General features: G+C 41.8%; 2 gene segments (V, D, J or C); both read left to right on the top strand.

Moving 5' to 3' along the window:
* LOC110540899 (immunoglobulin lambda-1 light chain-like) overlaps positions 1-21,165 on the top strand; it is a 592,635-nt gene that overhangs the window by 99,533 nt on the left and 471,937 nt on the right.
* LOC110565053 (immunoglobulin lambda variable 4-69-like) lies at positions 2,724-3,254 on the top strand. The segment is given in 2 exon segments: positions 2,724-2,818; positions 2,932-3,254. Coding segments are annotated over 2 exon segments (372 nt in total).

Below are 21,165 nucleotides of genomic sequence, written 5' to 3'. Positions count from 1 at the left end.
TCAGGTTTCATAGACATTAAAGAGGCCTGTCTTTGGAATAGTCCCTATCATTCTTGATGTTTTTCTGACAGGTTATTTTGTTTCAGGGTCTTCCTCCACACCCCATGAGGTGGTGATACTGGGGAATGACTCTTTCCAGCAGTTGCTGATTGATTATCCTTTTCCAACCTGGATCCAAAGTAGCCTCAGCAAGCCTGTAAGTCTAGATTCACCCAACAATTTGCATATGCTCTCACTGTCCTGTCACTTTTCTCCTTAAATATAATGTTTCCCTAGAGTTCTAGGGCGAAAAAACTGAGGACAATGTTGAAGGATGCTGCATTCTACACTGTAGTGGTGCTAAGAACCATGAGCTACACATGGAGAAGCAAGACATAAACACACATTGGTCTTAGCCTCTTGTAAGTACTGTCCTGTGATGTTGGGATCCCAGGACCAGGCACTGTTGTCTGATGTTGACTCACCAGAAATAAGTGGTCAAACGAAGCCTCTGCCTCCATTTGTGTCCTAGTTAGATTCACAAAGGAGAAGATATTTGTCAGCTATTTTGATAGAAAGAAACAGAGCTCAAATATATTATTTTGCTCTTAGATGTATTTGTTTGTAAGAATAGAGTCAACAGGTCTCCCAAAACAAAGTGTAGGGAAACTTGGAGTTAACTCAAGATACCCAAAACCAGGTTCTCAGCACAAAGGAGATTTAGTTGCCCTAGAGGGACAAAGGGCAGGAATAAGGAACAAAGACAGAAGCTAAAGGAAGAGGAGAAGGTTAAGGAAACAAGAGAGAGGAAAAGATTTAAGCCAGCATGAGGTGTTTATTTCTGCAGTGGTATCAATAGTTGTTTTTAGAGTAGAGGTAACCATGTGCCTTCAGTCTACAGAGCAGGATGAAATACCATCATCGAGGAAAGGGAAGGGGAAGACATTAATCTTAAGTATGTTTTCACTTCTCTGATACAAGATAAAAACAAGTCAGTGGAGACTTTGATTAGTTAGGAATGAATTGCAATCAGATCAAGACATAATTGCCGAATCAAGTTCTTTTAATAGATTTCGTATATAGATGTTTGGTCATACTCTAGATCAACTCTTTAAGAGTAGAATTTTATATCCAATTTACATGCTTCAGATATCACCTTTGTTTGTTACATAAGGTCTTGTATCTGAATGTCCACTTGTACACTGAGAGCTTTAAGGAACAAAAAAAGGACAGAAGGAGTTGCCATTTTGAGCAGCAATAAAACATCACTAACCCCTTTTTACATACTGAATTCAAGTCACTACCTGAGGAGTGTGCACTATAAAGTCAGCAGATACAAAATTGCTAGTTCATTTTTAAATTAATAATTAACCTAAAATTATCTGTGTGCCCACCCTATTACCTCCCTTTTTAGAAACAGCAGTTCTGCTTTTATACAAAGGCTAGCAGGCTTGTTTCAATATTGAAGTGTTAATTCATTTACAGATATTAATATCAGTTATGTAGTGCTACAATAAATGTCCAATCTACATAGGAACAATCTGATGAATGAAAATGATAAAGACTGAATAAGGCTATCTGATTACCTTATCTTACTTACATTTAAAGGATACCCAATGGTAAGGAAGAGACAAGAATCCGACAAATATGCAGAGGTATAAAAATTACATCTAGCTTTGAAAATTATACTGTAAATGAGATATTTTATCCCCTCTTCCTTAATGTATGTCTAAAAATAAGCCTTTGTTGGTCTTAAAACATCTGTCAGATGAGTCAGACCTTGGATTATTTTTTATATACATGTATAAACAATATTTCAAATTGTGAAATATTTCAAATATTTCAACATCTTGGGAATTCAAAACTACTACATACTGTTGTTTAAAACAAACTTAATAATTGTACAGATGAAATGCACATATTGATATTTAAAAATGGATAATTAAAAAAAACCTTTTGGTGTTGTGTTTTTCCTGTATACCAATATTTAGCCACTGGTGTTGGCAGAGTTGGAGTCAAAGTATTTCTCAACTTAATGCTAAAATCTTGGCAAAACTAAAAAGATGTCTACAAAGATGTGGGTGCAAACTATTAATCAAGTGTGTTTCCACTCCTCTGTCTCACAAGTTGAGACACCAAGTGCATCCCCTAGGTTGCTTAGGGGAATGTCCCTACTATATAAAATCAACAAAATAAAAATGGAATAGTTATATATAATGCAACATGTATACAGAGGAGAGAATATTAAGGTTATTGTCTTCCATTGTTTTTGTACCTAGTCTACTTTTCATATTTTTAGACTGCTATAATCTTTGGATTGATCCAATTTTTCACATTGTTACTGGAAAAAGGAACCTAATAAAAGTTTTATTTAAATTAGTCCCATACACTAACTACAGAATGAAAAAAAAAAAAAGACAAGGTGTTAAACTTTATTTGGGCATGTTGACTAGGTGAGCTGAAGCCATGTAAACCCAGAATTCATAGACATAAACCTGGTCAGAGGAGTTCTTATAGGTGCCACTAAAGAATGTCAGCAGAGAACACAAATATCTATTTCTTTTGACTGCTCAGGATTCAAAAGGCCCAGCAGCTGGGGCCAGTAAGGTCCCTTGGGCAGCCTCAGGCAGGAAGTGACATCCAGAATTTCATGGTACACACAACTAAGAAGATATTTGCTTAACCAATAAAAATTTGCATAAAGGGCCCTATCACTTCTCTGAGAAGTATTGAAGGATAAGAGAGACCTGCACCATATCTGTCTCAGCAGAGCTCAGTGGTGTCTGCAACATGGCCTGGACTCCTCTCTTCTTCTTGTTCTTCTTCGTTCATTTTACAGGTCAGGAAAGTCATCTGTACTCTGATCCCCAGTTCTGGGAAGCCGTGTGACAGCCAGATATATTCTCCCTTCTTATCTAACCCCAGGATGTAACCAATGTTTTCTGTTTTCAGGGTCTTTCTCCCAACCTGTGCTGACGCAATTACCCTCAGCCTCTGCTTCCCTTGGCGCCTCAAACAAGCTCACCTGCACTTTGAGTAGTGAGCACAGCACCTACACCATTGCATGGTACCAGCAGCAGCCAGACAAGGCTCCTAAGTATTTGATGGATGTTAAGAAAGATGGAAGCCATGTCAAGGGGGATGGGACTCCTGATCGCTTTTCTGGATCCAGCTCTGGGGCTAACCGCTACTTAAGCATCTCCAACATCCAGCCAGAGGATGAGGCTACCTACATCTGTGGTGCAGATTATACCATTAACGGACAATATGGTTAAACACAGTGAGCCAGATAAATGAGGAAGCAGGACAAGAACTGTTTGTGCTGTCTTGCTATCAACGCTGGCTTATGCTTGTGAAAAGAACCATATGAAGTTCTTAGCTATCAGAATCACTAGAAGTTTTCTGTTTATTGCTCAAGGGTATGTATCAGAAGATTAGCAGTTTCTCCTGAACTGCTGAGGAAACAGAGGGAAAAGGCAGGGATTTTATAGAGAGTGCTGCTCTGTAACATTGAGGACTACTTCTCATGGAAATGTTTATGCCCATTAGAGGGCAGTGATGGGATGCTCCTGAGAAGACAAAGCTGCTGCAAGACCAAGTAATTCAGAAATCACTACTTCCTTTCCCACACTTACACAGATAGTGATGCCATTGAAGACTATTACCCAAGAGCTATGTTGGGAACCTTCCTGCTCCTAGGTCCCATTGGCCACACAAGAAGTAAACTCACAGTTCTGCTTCATACTTTGTCCTTCATCTCAATAGATTCATAGTCCATGAAAATATTTCTAGTAACAAAATGATTTCCTAACTTCTTGGACAGTACCTATGTAGCATGGAAAAATCACTCAGAATGTATTTTCAATTATAATAACCTAGTCGCAGAATATACAATTGAATATCTTCTCCACTGCTTCATTCTTCCACCATATGTGTGTATGTATATATGTATGTATATATAATGTGTGTGTGTGTGTGTGTATGCAATCAAATGACTCTGGATATGTGAGGAGGCCAAAATAGGACATCCAATCCCAAGAGGAGGTTCTGATCTTTCTGAAATAGGTGCTGAAAACCAAACTCACATACTCTGCAGGAACAGCAAGAACTCTTACCTGCTGAGATAAACTACAATCTTCTAATAAATTCTTTCCTAGAAATGACCACAATTATAACCACAGGACAATTCAAGTAAAAGAAGATAGTTCTTCTCAAACAAGGCACTGATTCTCTCTGCAAAAGTAACCTGGGTTACCCACTGCTTTAGATGACATTGACAGAATTGCATTAAGTGACAATTTATGTTCCACTTAGACTCCAGATAGTGGCCATGTGAGTCTCAAATGGTCTCATTGTTGGCATTTAGGACCATAGCAGTCACATAACAGGTTACAAGACATTGCATTGTGTTCTCATGGCCAAGCTCCCCCCTGATCTCCTGTTTTTCCTTCATTTTCAGGTTTTCTCTCCTGCCCCTTGGTGAAGCACACACCTTCTTTATAAGAAATATCTCCATTTGTCAATCAGACACAGTCTGAAATAAAAGGATGGGCTTGAACATCATCAGAAGAGAAGTATTTGCATACAGCCAGCATGCAACTGGAATCCCAGAAACAAATAAGAAGGGGTGTTGAGGTATATCTTGTGCACTGGACTCAGGAAGACGAATGAATCTCAGTGTTTTCACCATGACTCTGGCTCCACTACTCCTTGTACTCCTTTATTACTTAGCAGGTGAGTTGACTGAAGGAGTTCTGGGAGAGTAACTGCCTATTTCTTGGGATCTTTGACACATAGGCTTGTCGGTGAATGGGGTTGCCTTGTTCTTACTGACTTTTATTATTTTCTTCGTACAGGGTCATGGGGCCAGTTTCAACTGACTCAGATAAACTCTGTGTCAGGGTCTCCAGGAAGCACTATCAGTCTCTCCTGCAAGCTCAGCAATGGTGACATTAATAAAAGCTATGTGCACTGGTATCAACAACACTTGGGAAGATCCCCCATTCTTGTGATATATGAAGATGATAAGAGACTCTCTGGGATTCCTGATCGGTTCTCAGGCTCCATTGACAGCTCCTCCAAGTCAGCCTCTCTGAGCATCAATAACCTGCAGACTGAGGATAAGGCTGACTATTTCTGTCAATCTGATTGCTATAGACATAGTGATGTGAACCATGGACAAAGTGAGACAAAAACTCACCAAAGCACCAGCTGTGAAATTGTTTGTTAAAAGGACCCTTGACATTTCATGTTTCCTTTAAAAGTACTGCTATTGGTGGTGTTAGGACATACTTTCCTCTAGATTCCACTTCAAGATTCTACTCCTCACATTGTTTACATAACTGACTTCTTTATACATTTGTGTTCACTCCATGGAGTGCAAATGGTTGAAAACAGGAATTTTAGATGGTATTACCAATAACATTTTTGTCAGAAGGTTCCTTACATGTGTGAAGTTCCTTACTTAGCATCATTTCTGATGAAGAGTCACTTGCATATTTTCATTTTTCCCTCCATTATGATATTACTGACTCTATATTGCCAAATTTATCTGTAATAAGGAGAAGCCTCTGTTTCAAGAAGTTATAAACTATTCAAAAGCCCTGGATTAGACAGTTATTTATGTCACTAAGGCATAAAGATGAGAATTTATGTCCCCAAGTTGCTGTCTCCAGCTGCTGAGCAAAACAATAGTGCTATATTCAAGTGACTGTTTGGATGAGAGCATCATGTTCTCGTGAGGACAAAGCCTGAGTTGCCAACTCTGTAAAAGACCCAACCACGGTCTGTAGTGAAATGTTATTGTCAGATCTAGATACATGTAAATGCTAAAATCTACATTCAATGCAAGCAAAAATATAATAGAACTTTTCATCCCATGAACTGTCCTTTATCTGTACATCTAGTCAGAGCATGGTACTGGGATATTTAAGATAGACAAAGAATGCCCAGTGAAAGAGCCAAAGACAACAACAAATCCTGCATTATTAAGATTTTTTTTGTAGTGCACTAAAATTCTTTTATTTGTCAATATTATTTCATTAAAAAAATCAATAGATTTATAGAGGGACTAAGAAAATGTGAAGGAATGGAAAACATTTTAAAGAGCCAAGAGGCAATGTCTTCAGAGCATTTTATCATGGCTGTTCTTTAGTTTTTGGCCTATTTTTTGAAGCCACACATTCATATCTGACACCCCTGTGCCTGTCCCAATCATTTTCTGTAGCAATATGCCACTACCCTTGAGAAACCCAAGCTCAAAAGTGTCATTCCCTGGCTCTACCTGCTTCTTTAAAGATCATTTTTAGGTGGCATTTACTACTTTGTGGGCTCTTCTTTTTTCCACTCCTCTTGATGGCAGCGACGGGAGAACACTGTGTCTGAGAAGCAGGACAGCACTCTCTGCGCAGCGACCAGGAGACTGAACTCTGGGCCCTGAAACTGCAGTGATCGTGTTTCCCAGCTGAGGAGAGGCTCCTACGGCATGGGAATCGGTCGGGTCCACTCTAGGGCCGCACAGACAGAACCCGGAAGAGAACCCGGATAATGCGGGCTTTGGGTCTCCGGGCTGGTGCCATAAGCCTGCATGTCCCGATCACTTTCCCAGGCTGATTGGTGGACACAAGGGTGTCAGAGACTGGGAGTCCCAGTCGCAAGAAAACCCTACGGGGAAGGAAAGTTGCGAGTCTGATCACGGGTCACCCAGTCTTTCCCTGGAATGTCTAACGGACCTCAGGTAACCACCACCATCACAACTGAGCTCCCGCTGCGTGGAGAGCAGCTGCGTGCCCAGCTCAAAATCCCTACTCCCTCTTGGGAGGAGGCAGGAGGCATCCAGCAGAATCTGCCACAGACCACATTATCTGTACCCCAACCCGAGAACGGGGCTGAGAAAACTTAATCCTTTTGGGCACTCCCCCAAATGCTGCCATAACCCGGCCACAGCGGAGTGGAAGGATAAAGAGGCACACAGCGGCTTCACAGTGCCAGAACTCCAGTGCTGCTGGCTGCTTCTAGCAAACAAACTTCAGCTTGGGATCTGGGACTGTGGACATTCTACACATCCTGAGATTCTCCTGGGTCCAGTGCAATAAGGTCTAGTAGCAAGTTCTATCACCAGGGCCCCCCCTACCCCTGGCTGAGAAACCCCGGCTGAGGATCAGACTGAGAAGCCTCAACCCCTTCTGACACTCCCCTGAGAGCACTGCCATAAGCTTGCCCTAGAGGAGGGGAAGGTCAGAGGGGAAGGACAGAGAGGCAGCCTGCCAAGGACACAGCACCCTCTCTCCAGCTCACCCAGCAGGCCCTAGCAGAGAAACCCAAGCTCTGGATCTGAGGACACTCAATCCTACATGGTACTCTCTCGGGATCAGCAAACATAGGCTCTACCGCCAGCCTGCTTCTGGCAGAGAGATCTGGGCCCAGGATTTGGGATTGAGAACACTCAACCTAACTCTTTCCCATGCCACCCCAGGAACAGTCAACATAACCCCTCCTGGCAGAGGGAAAGGACAGAGAGGCAGCACACAGGAAAGGTGGACACCGAGTCCTGCGGCCACAGTGTCACAGAGCTGACAGTTAGCCTACTCACACACTCTCCGCAGCAGGACCAAATCAGAGAGTAGAGAGCAAGGGGAACCCCTGTGCATTCCAACTGGTCCTGCAAGAGAGTGAGTGAGCCTTATAGGGAGAGTTTGGCCCAGACCTAGGGCCTCTCCACAGAAGCAACCAGACGAGATCCCTGCCACCCACACCCCTAGTGTGGGTATTACAGGGATTCTTGGGATAGCGACCCCAACGTTGAAGCCTCTGCCTTGAGGGTCCACCAGTGTAATCCAGGCAAACAATCCCTCGATCTCAGACAGAACTGTGTAATAGTGGCCTGCAGGCCACTGCAATAGTCAGAGAATCCGCAAATGCACACTGCGCCCGCTAAAAGCACATGCAAATAGCGCCAGCATCACATTCCTTACTTAGGCAAAACTTAAACCACAGTGCACACTCCCAAACCAGTGAAACTCTCTCATCTTCCTGAAAAAACAGTCCAAAAAACAGAAGAGACAATCATAGCCCGAACTACAATCTCGAGAAACAAACATTGAGGATTATAAATAACCAGATGGCTAGAGGCAGACGTAAGAACACTCCCAACAAAAATCAGGACATAATGACCTCACCAGCAACCCCACAAAACAATGGACACTTCAATTCACTAGATATACAAGAAAACGACCTCAAAACTATGTTTCTCCAACTATTAGAGGCCCATAAAGATGAAATGAACAAAACCCTCAGAGAAATAGCCAAAGAAATCGAGACTAACCAAGAGGAAACAAATCGTGCTCTCAGAGAAATGACCACGAAATTTGAGGCAAACAAAGAAGAAATGCACAAAGCTCTCAAAGAAATATCCACACAAATGAAGGCAAATAAAGAAGAAATAAGCAAAGCTCTCATAGAAATACAGGCAATTATACCCAAAGAAGTAGCGGCACAATTAATGATACATAGAGAGGAAACGGACAAAAAATAGAAGCTGTCATTGAAAAGCAGGACTCCACATTCAAACAGATGAAGGAAATGGTGCAAGACATGGAAACAGAATTAGAATCAATAAAGAAAACACAAATAGAGAAAAATCAGGAGCTGGAGAACATAGAGAAAAGATCAGGAACTACAAAGGTAAGCATCACTAACAGAATACAAGAGATGGAAGAAAGAATCTCAGGAGCTGAAGATAGACTTGCAGAAATTGACACCACGTCTCTCAAAGAAAAAATAAAATCAGAAAAGTTCCAAACACAAAACATCCAAGAAATCAAAGACATCATGAAAAGACAAAACCTAAGAATAATAGTAGAAGAAAAAGAAGACATCAGGCTCAAAGGTCCAGAAAATATTTTTAAGAAAATTATAGAAGAAAACTTTCCCAACTTAAAGAAGGAGATGGCCATAAACATACAAGAGGCCTAGAGAACACCAAGTAGACTAGACCAGAATAGAAATTCTTCATGTTACATGATAGTCAAAACACTGAACCTACAGAACAAAGAAAAAATTCTAAAAGCAGCAAGGGAAAAAGGCCAAGAAACATATGAAGGTAGACCTATCAGAATAACACCAGATTTCTCAACAGAAACTATCAAAGCCAGAAGGGCCTGAACAGAAATCATACAGTCCTTAAGGGACCACAGATTCCAACCCAGACTACTATACCCAGCAAAACTTTTAATCAACATAGATGGAGAATTCAAAATATTCCATGACAAAACCAAATTAAAACAGTATCTACATAGTAACCCAGCTCTACAGAAGTTACTAGAAGGGAAATTCCAAACCAAAGAAAACAGCTACATCTAAGGAAACAGAGGAAATAGATAACTACACAACAAAAAAATCAAGAGAATACAAGCAATGAAACTCAGTGACACCACAAACCCCACATCTAAAGTAAGTAACAATTGTTTGTCACTAGTTTCTATCAACAACAACGGACTCAACTCTCCAATAAAAAGACACAGACTAACAGAATGGTTGTGGAAACATGATCCAACATTCTGCTGCATCCAAAAAACACACCTATGAAACAAAGATAAACACTACCTCAGAGTAAAGGGCTGGAAAAATGTTTTTCAAGCAAATGGTTCCAGAAAACAAACTGGAGTAGCCATCCTAATATCTAATAAAATAGACTTCCAACCCAAGTTAATAAAAAAATGTAAGGAGGGCCACTATATTCTAATCAAAGGAAGAATCCACCAAAAGGACATCACAATTTTGAATATCTATGCCCAAAATACAAGAGCACCTACATTAGTAAAGGAAACAATATTAAAGCTCAAATCACACATTGATCCTAATACCCTAATAGTGGGAGACTTCAACACTCCACTCTCACCAAGGGACAGATCAACTAGACAAAAAACAAATAGGGAAATAAAAACACTTACAGAGACCCTAAATCAAATGGAACTAATAGACATCTACAGATCTTTTCATCCAAACTCAAAAGAGTTTACCTTCTTTTCAGCACCGCATGGAACCTTCTCCAAAATAGACCATATAGTTGGTCATAAAGCTAGCCTCAACAGATACAAAAAGATTGAAATAATCCCTTGTATACTATCGGACCACCATGAACTAAAGCTGGACCTCAACAAAAACAGAAATAACAAAAAGCTGACACACACATGGAAACTGAACAACTTGTTACTCAATGACAGCTGGGGTAAGGAAGAAATAAAGAAAGAAATTAAAGACTTCCTAGAATTCAATGAAAATGAAGGCACAACATACCCAAATTTATGGGACACATTGAAAGCAGTGCTCAGGGGAAAATTTATAGCACTAAGTTCCTGCAAAAAGAAATTCATAACATCACATACAAACAACTTAATGGCCCAACTGAAAACCCTAGAAAAAAAAGAAGCAGATACACCCAAGAGGAGCAGACAACTGGAAATAATCAAACTCAGGGCTGAAATCAATCAATTAAAAACAAATAAAACTATTCAAAGAATCAATGAAACAAAAAGCTGTTTCTTTGAGAAAATCAACAAGATAGACAAACCCTTAGCCAAACTAACTAAAAAGCAGAGAGAATCCATCCAAATCAACAAAATCAGAGATGAAAAGGGTGACATAACTACAGACAATAAGGAAATTCAAACAATTATTAGGTCATACTACAAAAGCCTATATGCCACAAAATTTGAAAACCTAAATGAAATGGACAATTTTCTTGATAGATTCCATCTTCCAACATTAAGTCAAGATCAGGTAGAAAGAATGAATAGACCTATATCTCCCAAGGAAACTGAAGCAGTCATTCACAGTCTCCCCTCCAACAAAAGCCCTGGGCCAGATGGTTTCAGCTCGGAATTGTACCAGACCTTCAAAGAAGTGCTAACACCAATTCTCCTCAAACTATTCCACAAAATAGAAACAGAAGGTACATTACCAAACTCATTCTATGAAGCAACAGTCACCCTGATACATAAACCACACAAAGGCCCAACAAAAAAAAGAGAATTTCAGACCTATCTCTCTTCTGAACATTGATGCAAAAATACTCAATAAAATACTTGCAAATGAAATCCAAGAACACATCGAAGATATTATCCATCCCGACCAAGTAGGCTTCATCCCAGGCATGCAAGGGTAGTTCAACATATGGAAATCCATCAATGTAATCCACCACATAAACATACTGAAGGAGAAAAACCACATGATCATCTCCTTAGATGCTGAAAAAGCATTTGACAAAGTCCAACACCCATTCATGTTTAAACTCTTGGAGAGATAAGGGATACAAGGCACATATCTAAACATAGTAAAGGCAATATACAGCAAGCTTATAGTCAACATCAAACTCAATGGAGAGAAACTTAAATCAATCCCACTGAAATCAGGGACAAGACAAGGCTGCCCACTCTCTCCATACCTCTTCAACATAGTACTTGAAGTCCTAGCCAGAGCAATAAGACAACTAAAGGAGATCAAGGGGATACAAATCAGAAAAGAAGAAGTCAAAGTGTCACTATTTGCAGATGATATGATGGTATATATGTACGACCCCAAAAATTCAACTAGAGAACTCCTGCAGCTTATAAACACCTTCAGCAAAGTGGCAGGATACAAAATCCACTCAAAAAAAATCAGAAGCCCTCCTGTATACCAAAGACAAAAGGGCTGAGAAAGAAATTAGGGAAACAACACTCTTCACAATAGCCACTAATAACATAAACTACCTTGTGGTGACACTAACCAAGCAAGTGAAAGACCTGTTTGAGAAAAATTTCAAGTCTCTGAAGAAAGAAAGTGAAGAAGATATGAGAAGATGGAAAGATCTCCTGTGCTCAAGGATTGGTAGGATTAGCATTGTGAAAATGGCCATCCTGCCAAAAGCAATCTACAGATTCAATGCAATTCCCATCAAAATATCAACTCAATTCTTTACAGACCTTGAAAAAAAGATTCTCAGCTTCATATGGAGAAACAAAAAACCCAGAATCTCCAAAACAATCCTGTACAACAACATCTGGAGGTATCTCCATCCCTGATCTCAAGTTGTACTACAGAGGAATAGTAATAAAAACTGCATGGTATTGGCATAAAAACAGAAAGGAGGAACAATGGAACCGCATAGAAGACCCAGAAATAAACGCACACACTTATGAATACTCAATTTTTGACAAAGAAGCCAAAACTATTCAATGGAAAAAAGACAGCATCTTCAACAAATGGTGCTGGTCCAACTGGATGTCCACATGCAGAAAAATGAAAATAGATCTATATTTATCACCCTGCATAAAACGAAAGTCCTAGTAGATCAAAGACCTCAGCATAAAACCAGATACTCTAAATCTGTTAGAAGAAAAAGTGGGGAACAGCCTAGAACTCATTGGCACAAGAGACAACTTCCTGAAGAGAACACCAACAGCACAGGCTCTAAGAGCAACAATCAATAAATGGGACCTCATGAAACTGAAAAGCTTCTGTAAAGCAAAGGACACTGTCATCAAAACAAAACGACTGCCTACAGATTGGGAAAGAATCTTCACTAATCCTTTATCTGACACAGGACTAATATCCAGTATATACAAAGAATTAAAGAAGCTGACAAGCAGCAAACCAAGTAATCCAATTAAAAAATGGGGAACAGAGCTAAACAAAGAATTCAAGCTGGAAACAGAGTAATATCAAATGGCAGAGAAACACTTAAAGAAATGCTCAACCTCATTAGCCATCAGAGAAATGCAAATCAAAACAACCCTGAGACATCACCTTACACCCATCAGAAAGACCAAGATGAAAAACTCAAGTGACAACACATGCTGGAGAGGTTGTGGAGAAAGGCGAACCTTCCTCCATTGCTGGTGGGAATGTAAACTGGTACAACCACTCTGGAAGTCTATCTGGCCCTTTCTAAGACAATTAGGAATAGTGCTTCCTCAAGACCCAGCTATACCACTGCTAGGTATATACCCAAAGTTTGCTCAAGTACACAAAAGGGATACTTGCTCAACCATGTTTATAGCAGCTTTATTTGTAATAGTCAGAACCTGGAAACAACCCAGATGTACATCAATGGAGGAATGGGTACAGAAATTGTGGTATTTTTACACAATGGAATACTACTCAGCAATCAAAAAGGAGGAAATATAGAAATTTGCAGGCAAATGGTGAGATCTAGAAAAGATCATTCTGAGTGAAATATCCCAGGAGGAGAAAGACAAACACGGTATATACTCACTTATATAGACCTATGAGATATGATAAACAAAATGAAATCTGTACACCTAAAAAAGGTAATCAAGAGAGCAGACATGGGGTAAGATGATCAATCCCCATTTAGAAAGACAGATGGGATGTGCATTGAAGGTATGACACGAGTCTACTGAGCGCATCTGAAAGACTCTAACTAGCAGTGTTTTCAAAGCAAAGACTCATGACCAAAGCTTTGGCAGAGTACAGGGAATCATAAGAAAGAAGGGGAGTTAGTCTGATGGGGAAAGGATAGGAGCTCCACAAGGACCAAATATATCTTGGCACAGGGTCTTTTCTGAGACTGACATTCAACCAAGGACCATGTATGGATATAACCTAGAACCTCTGCTCAGATGTAGCCTGTGGTAGCTCAGTAACTAATTGGTTTCCCAAAGTGATGGGAACAAGGACTATTTCTAACAGGAACTCAATGACTGGCTCTTTTACCTCCCCACCTCCCAAGGGAGGAGCAGTCCTGTTAGGCCACAGAGGATGGCTTTGCAGCCAGTCCTGAAGATACCTGATAAAACAGGATCAGATGAATGGGGAGGAGCTCCCCCCATCAGTGGAATTGGAAAGGGGCACGGTGGAGATGAGGGAGGGAGGGAGGGACTGGGAGGGAATGAGGGAGTGGGACATGGCTGCTATACAGAGTTAGTAAAATGTAACTGATAAGAATAAAACAAAATTCAAAAAAAAAAAATAAAGAAAACTTAAACCTCAAAAAAAAATTTTATTTATAAAATGCCTAAGTTCACATCAGAAGGAAAGGAGTGATCATACTTAAGTACTTCACATTTAAGAAATAATTAAATGACAGTGAGAAAGGAAACATTTCAAAATTCAAACAGAGTATACTTTTACTCATCCTCTGGTTTATTTTACTAACAAAATGAAAACAACAACCTAGGATAGATGGAATACTCACTCATTTTTTCCTCACAATATTTAAGTTTCTCACAATTTTCCATTTATGTAATATTAAATATTCATATATTATATATTTACATTTTTCTCTTTTCTGACATCTCTTCCATATCTCTCTATATATCATAAGTTTGTCATAAAATGAGCAAAGAAAGTACTACATAAATTGAAGCAATAATGTAAAGAGAGGAATTAAGTTAGGTAAAACATGTCATTAATTACATGAAAACATGTCTTCTGCTACAATCATTACAATGAAGAAAAAAGAAAATGAAAAGTTTAGGATGAGCATGGAGGTGGAACAGGAAGACATGGAGACCTGCTTTCTGTGGGAATAGAACAAAGGATGCAGTTAGATGACTCCATGGTCTACTTGGGATATAAATGAGCTCTCACAGTGCATCTTGCATAGACAGTAGAACTTTGGCTTGAATAGTACTTAAGATCCACTTTGACAACACATGCTGGAGAGGTTGTGGAGAAAGGCGAACCCTCCTCCACTGCATGTGGGAATGTAAACTTGTACAACAACTCTGGAAATCAAACTGCCGCTTTCTCAAAAAACTAGGAATAGTGCTTCCTCAAGATCCAGCCATACCACTCCTAGACATATATCCAAAAGAAGCTCAAGTACACAATAAGGACATTTGCTCAACCATATTTGTAGCAGCTTTATTTGTAATAGCCAGAAGCTGGAAACAACCCAGATGACCCTCAACTGAGAAATAGATACAGAAATTGTGGCACATCTACACAATGGAATGTTACACAGCAATAAAAAAACTAGGAAGTCATGACATTTGCAGGTAAATGGTGGGATCAGGAAAAGGTCATCCTGAGTGAGCTGTCCCAGAAGGAGAAAGACACACATGGTATATATTCACTCATATAGACATATAATATAGGATAAACCTACTAAAATCTGTACAGATAAAGAATCTAATCAAGAGGAGTGCTCTGGCTAAAAGGCTCAATCCCTATCCAGAAAGGTAAACAGGATGGACATCAGAAGAAGGAGAAAAGAGGGAATAAGTCAGGAGCCTGCCACAGAGGGCCTTTGAAAGGCTCTGCCCTGCAGACTATCAAAGCAGATGCTGAGATTTATGGCCAACCGTTGAGCAGAGTGCAGGGAATCTTATGAAAGAAGTGGGAATAGTAAGATCTGAAGAGGACAGAAGCTCCATAAGGAGAGCATCAGAACCAAAACATCTGAGTACAAGGGGTTTTTCTGAGACTGATACTTCAACCAATTACCATGCATGGAGATAAGATAAAACTCCTGCACAGATGTAGACAATGGCAGATCAGTGTCCAAGTGGGTTCCCTAGTAATGGGAACAGGGACTGCCTCTGACATGAACTGAATGGCCTGCTCTTTGCTCACCTCCCTCTGATGGGGGAGCTACCTTACCAAGCCACAGAGGAAGAGAATGCAGCCACTCCTGATGAGACCTATTTGACTAGGATCAGAAGGAAGGAAAAGAAGACTCTCCTATTAGTGGACTTTGGGAGGGGTATGCGTGTAGAAGGAGGAGGAAGGGAGGGATTGGGAAGGGAGGAGGAAGGGAACTACTGGGAGAATACAAATTGAATAAAGTGTAATTAATAAAAAAAGAAAAAAGATGGGGGAGCCAAGATGGCGGCGCCTGGAAAACAGCGCATCTGAAGAGCAGGATAGCACTTTCCGTGCAGAGACCAGGAGACTGAACTCGCAGCCCAGAAACTACATCGATCATGTTTCCCAGGCTAGGGGAGGCTCCCACGGCATGGGAAAGAAAAATTCTCAACTTCATATGGAATAACAAGAAACCCAGAATTGCTAAAACAATCCTCTACAATAAAAAATCTTCTAGAGGTATCTCCACCCCTGATCTTAAGCTGTACTATAGAGCAACAGTTTTAAAAACTGCATGGTACTGGCATAGAAACAGGATGGTGGATCAATGGAACCAAACAGAGGACCCAGAAATAAACCCACACACTTATGGACACCAGATATTTGACAAAGACGCCAAAACCATACAATGGAAAAAAGATAGCATCTTCAACAAATGGTGCTGGTCCAACTGGATGTCTACATGCAGAAAAATGAAAATAGATCCATACTTATCACCCTGCACAAAACTGAAGTCCAAGTGGATCAAAGACCTCAACATAAAACCAGACACATTAAATCGGCTTGAAATAAAAGTGGGGAACAGCCTAGAACTCATTGGTACAGGGGGAAACTTCCTGAACAGAACTCCAACAGCACAGGCTCTAAGAGCAACAATCAATAAATGGGACCTCATGAAACTGAAAAGCTTCTGTAAAGCAAAGGACACCGTCATCAAAACAAAGCAACCTCCTACAGATTGGGAAAGAATCTTCACCAACCCTTTATCTGACAGAGAACTCATATCAAGTAGATATAAAGAACTAAAGAAGCTGAAAAGCAGAAAACCAAGTAACCCACTTAAAAATGGGGAAGAGAGCTAAACAGAGAATTCTCTGTAGAGGAATACCAAATGGCAGAGAAGCACTTAAAGAAATGCTCAACCTCACTAGCCATTAGGGAAATACAAATCAAAACAACCCTGAGATTTCACCTTACACCCATGAGAATGGCCAAGATCAAAAACTCAAGTGACAACACATGCTGGAGAGGTTGTGGAGAAAGAGGAATCCTTCTCCACTGCTGGTGGGAATGTAAACTGGTACAACCACTCTGGAAATCAATCTGGTGTTTTCTCAGACAACTAGGAATAGTGCTTCCCCAAGATCCAGCCATACCACTCCTAGGCATATATCCAAAAGAGGCTCAAGCACACAAAAAGGAAATTTGCTCAACCATGTTTGTAGCAGCTTTATTTGTAATAGCCAGAAGCTGGAAACAGCCCAGATGCCCCTCAACTGAAGAATGGATGCAGAAAATGTGGTACATCTACACCATGGAATATTACTCAGCAATGAAAAATAAGGAAATCATGAAATTTTCTGGTAAATGGTGGGATCTGGAAAGGATCATCCTGAGTGAGTTGTCCCAGAAACAAAAAGACACACATGGTATATACTCACTCATATAGACATACAACATAGGACAAACCCACTAAAACCTGTGCATCTAAAGAAACTAAGCAAGAGAGAGGACCCTCACTAAAATGTCCAATCCCCATCCGGAAAGGCAAAGAGGATGGACATCAGAAGAAGAAGAAAACAGGAAACAACCCAGGAACCTACCACAGAGGGCCTCTGAAAGCCTCTGCCCTACAGACTATCAAAGCAGATGCTAAGCCTGACGGGCAACTGTTGGGCAGAGTGAATGGAATTTTATGTAAGAACTGGGAAATATTAAGAGCTGGAGAGGACAGGGTCTCCACAAGGAGAGCAACAGAACAAGAAAATTTGAACACAGGGAACTTCCCAGAGACTCATACTCCAACCAAGGACTATTCATAGAGATAACCCAGAACCCCTGCACAGATGTAGCCCATGGCAGTTCAGAGTCCAATTGGGTTACATAGTAATATGAAGAGGGATTGCCTCTGACATGAACTGACTGGCCTGCTCTTTAGTCACCTCCTCCTGAGGGGGAGCAGCCTTACCAGGCCATAGTAGAGGACAATGCAACTACTTTTGATGTGAACTGATGGACTAAGATCAGAAAGGAGAGGAGAACCTCCCCTATCAGTGGACTTGGGGAGTGGCATGCATGCAGAGGGAGGAGGGAGGGTGGGATTGGGAGGGGAGGGAGGGGCTTATGGGGGGATGCAGAATGAATAAAGTGTAATTGATGAAAAATTAAAAAAAAGGGAAAATAATTTAAGAACCTTAAATGACTTTCAAAAGTGGAGGAAAACATGGAGTTAGTAAATTTACATGGAGCATGTCTCGCCTCTGGGGGTAATGGTCTCCTGAACCTACTCAGACCTCGGATACCAACACTGCTAGTTCTAGAACTGATGCAAGATGTTCCAACGAGGAGGTTAAGGCTTCTTATAATATTTCCTATAAGCCCACACCTGTTTGTTTATATCCCCCATTTTTATTCATTATTAGCCAGATAGAGCCAAGTAATTTTGGTAATGATACTTGCTTTTTTGCCCAATGCTGCAATGCTAGTAAATTTACTAGCTGGTTACTCGCATGCCTTGCTGGGTGCCTGTGCTCGTTGATGCCCCTCACACTATGACTCTCTTCAGACAGAAAAGGGATCTTGGAACTACAGCTGCCATTGTTCCTGCCACCTCATTGGCGGCTGTTGGAGCTACCACCGTGGCATTAGCCATGAGTCATACTGTGCAGACTGCTCAGACCATGAATAACCTTTTAGCCAATGTAGCTCATGCCTTAGATGTACAAAAAGGAATTAATGATCAACTAAAAGGAGGTTTGATGGTGTTCAATCAGAGGATTGACCTCGTGCAGGAGCAAATTAATACCCTATGGCAAATCGCTCAACTTGATTGTCAATGAAAGTATGCTGGACTTTGTGTCACTAGCATACAACATGAGAATTTTCCCTGTGCTGCAAATCTGTCTAAACAATTGTCTAGCTATATTTTAGGTAATTGGACTGGAGAATTCGATACTACAATGGAGCAGCTGAGTGTGGCCATTGTCATGGTAAATTCTACCAGAGTGGACGCAGGACTAGCCACAGGATTATCATCATGGATTGCTGCAGCCATGAATCATCTGAAGGAATGTGCGGGCATGGGAGCGTTAGCAGGCCTTCTGGTGTTGGTCTCCTTGGTTTGCCTGTGGTATATATGCAAGATTAGAGTCTCACAACAGCGTAATGCAGCCATGACCATTTAGGCCTTTACAGTCATTGAAGCAGGACAGTCTCCTCAAGCATGGTTGGCTACCATAAAAAGCCAAAATGTTACGCTCAGGATGTGAGGCTAAGCACTGCACTCAGGGTCAGCCGCTTTGGACCCAGAGAAGAGCATGTCTGATTGCATGCAGCTTGATGCCCCAGGTCCTGCCTCTGAGAAAAAGGTATCAGACGGGTCTGATGCTGTTTGGGTGGATGACACCTAAATGAACATCAGTACAAAGTCCCAATTTATTTCTAATATCAGAGATCAGACCTCTACTCTTGCCTGATGCATCTAAAACAAAAAGGGGGAACTGTAGAGAGCTGTGCAATGCCGCGCCAGAAAGATGGAGCTGGTTTCTTCTGCCTTCTACCTTCCCGATGGTGAGTGCTCTCTGTCACGAACAACTCCACATTTGGCTAAGGCTGAGGATCTGGCTTGCTTCCATGTATGTGGACCTATCTGCATTGCCCACGTGGCATGCTGAGGTTGGCTACCCAGAGGCTATTTAAAGTGGGCTGGCTTTCCCCAGGGTCAGATGATTGTTCAAGGTTCCTGAATAAACTGCATTGAAAAAAAAAAGAAAAAAAGATCCATTTTGATGATTAAATAAAAAATTTTTAAAAAGCACACAAACATTATGGGGACATTTCAAAAAGGAGGAAATGTAAAAATATACATGTAATGTTTTGCTATTTTGTTCCATGTTGAACATCCAGATTGCTGACAAGTTGTTTGAGTTATAAAGGACCAGAATGCAGATGACACGCATGCATTGCTAGAGAGTCTGGGGGGATAAATGAGATGTCTTGTAAAGCAGCTCTCCTGTGATGTGGACAACTGTGAGAAGATGTTGTGGTTCAGTAGAAGATAGTAGAGCTGGGGAGAAGTAAGAAATTAGGAGTAGGGTGGGCGGGGCAAGATGGCAGGGCCGGGAGGACTCTCATTCTGAGCAGCAGCACAGCAGGATCAGCACAGTGACCAGCAATCAGAACTCGCGGCCATAAAACACAAGTGATTGTGTTTCCCAGGTGAGAGGATACCCCACGGTGGGAGATTCAATCAGCTTTAACTCACCCAGCTAAACCGTGGAAGAGATCCCGGTTCTGTAAGGCACTTGGTCTCCAGCCCAGAGCCGCACGCCAGCATGATCTGGTCACTGTCTCAGACTGAACTGTGGGCCCACAACATCACAGACTGATTTTCCAGTTGAGAGATAACCCTATGGAGCAGGAAATGATTGGAAACTACCTTAGGTCACCCAGACATCCCCTAGAAAAGACTCAGGTTCCAGGGGTGCCCCAGGAGCCAGCCCAGAGCCAGAACCAGGGAACTCAGGCTCGGGACAGAGCCCTGCCTGTGTGCCTGATTCGTCGCCTCAGATAGGACTGTGGGCCCCAGGACACCAGAGACTCAGTTTCACTATCGGTGCAAACCCACAGGGAGGGGAACGGCTGGTCTGATCTCGGGAGCACTCAGCTGATACCACCACCCCGAAAAGGTCTCGGGAAAATTACCCAGTTTAGGCAGACGCCCAGGCTCCCAACGACAAGAAAGGCGGAGCCACGGGCAGGAGTCTGTGCCTGTGGGTTCTACTCGCCACCCCAAACAGAATGGTGGTCCCCAAAGCAAAGACTGGGTGTCCTTGGCAGGAGGAAACCCCACAGCGGGGGGGGGGATCATCAAGTCTAATGCTCGGGACACCCAGTGCCAAAAGACTTTCTGGATTCACACAGACTCTAGGCTCTAGCTTTCTAATGCAGGCAGGAGCGCTGTGCTCAGCTGCCATTATTGAGTACCCCTAGGGCACACAGCTGCATCCTCAGAAGTACAAAAGCCAGAGAGCCATTACAGCAGCCCTCACATACTGTGCCAAGGATCAACCAGTTATCCCTAGTAGGACTGACAAAACTGTGGGAATCCCTGGTCCTTCAAGAGGGCTGCACCCACAGAGTCTGGGTCCTGAGCAGTGCCCGCAGCTGACATCCCAGACAGGGACACACAGCTTCTGGTTCAGAGTGAGGCACCCAGCCTTCAGACCAGAGTGGAGCCCTGAGTTACCAGCCACCAGACCAGAGCGGCACCCCCAGGTGCCAAATCAACCTAGGTGCACATTCTCCAGGCCCAGAGCAGAGCACTCAGCCTCTGGCCCAGAGACTTGCTGGGCACTCCTCTCACTTTCCTGGACA

Source organism: Meriones unguiculatus, chromosome 17, assembly GCF_030254825.1.
Source record: "Meriones unguiculatus strain TT.TT164.6M chromosome 17, Bangor_MerUng_6.1, whole genome shotgun sequence".
Classification (NCBI taxonomy): domain Eukaryota; kingdom Metazoa; phylum Chordata; class Mammalia; order Rodentia; family Muridae; genus Meriones; species Meriones unguiculatus.
Note: the sequence above shows the minus strand (reverse complement) of the source record. Positions and strands in the feature narration are given on the sequence as shown.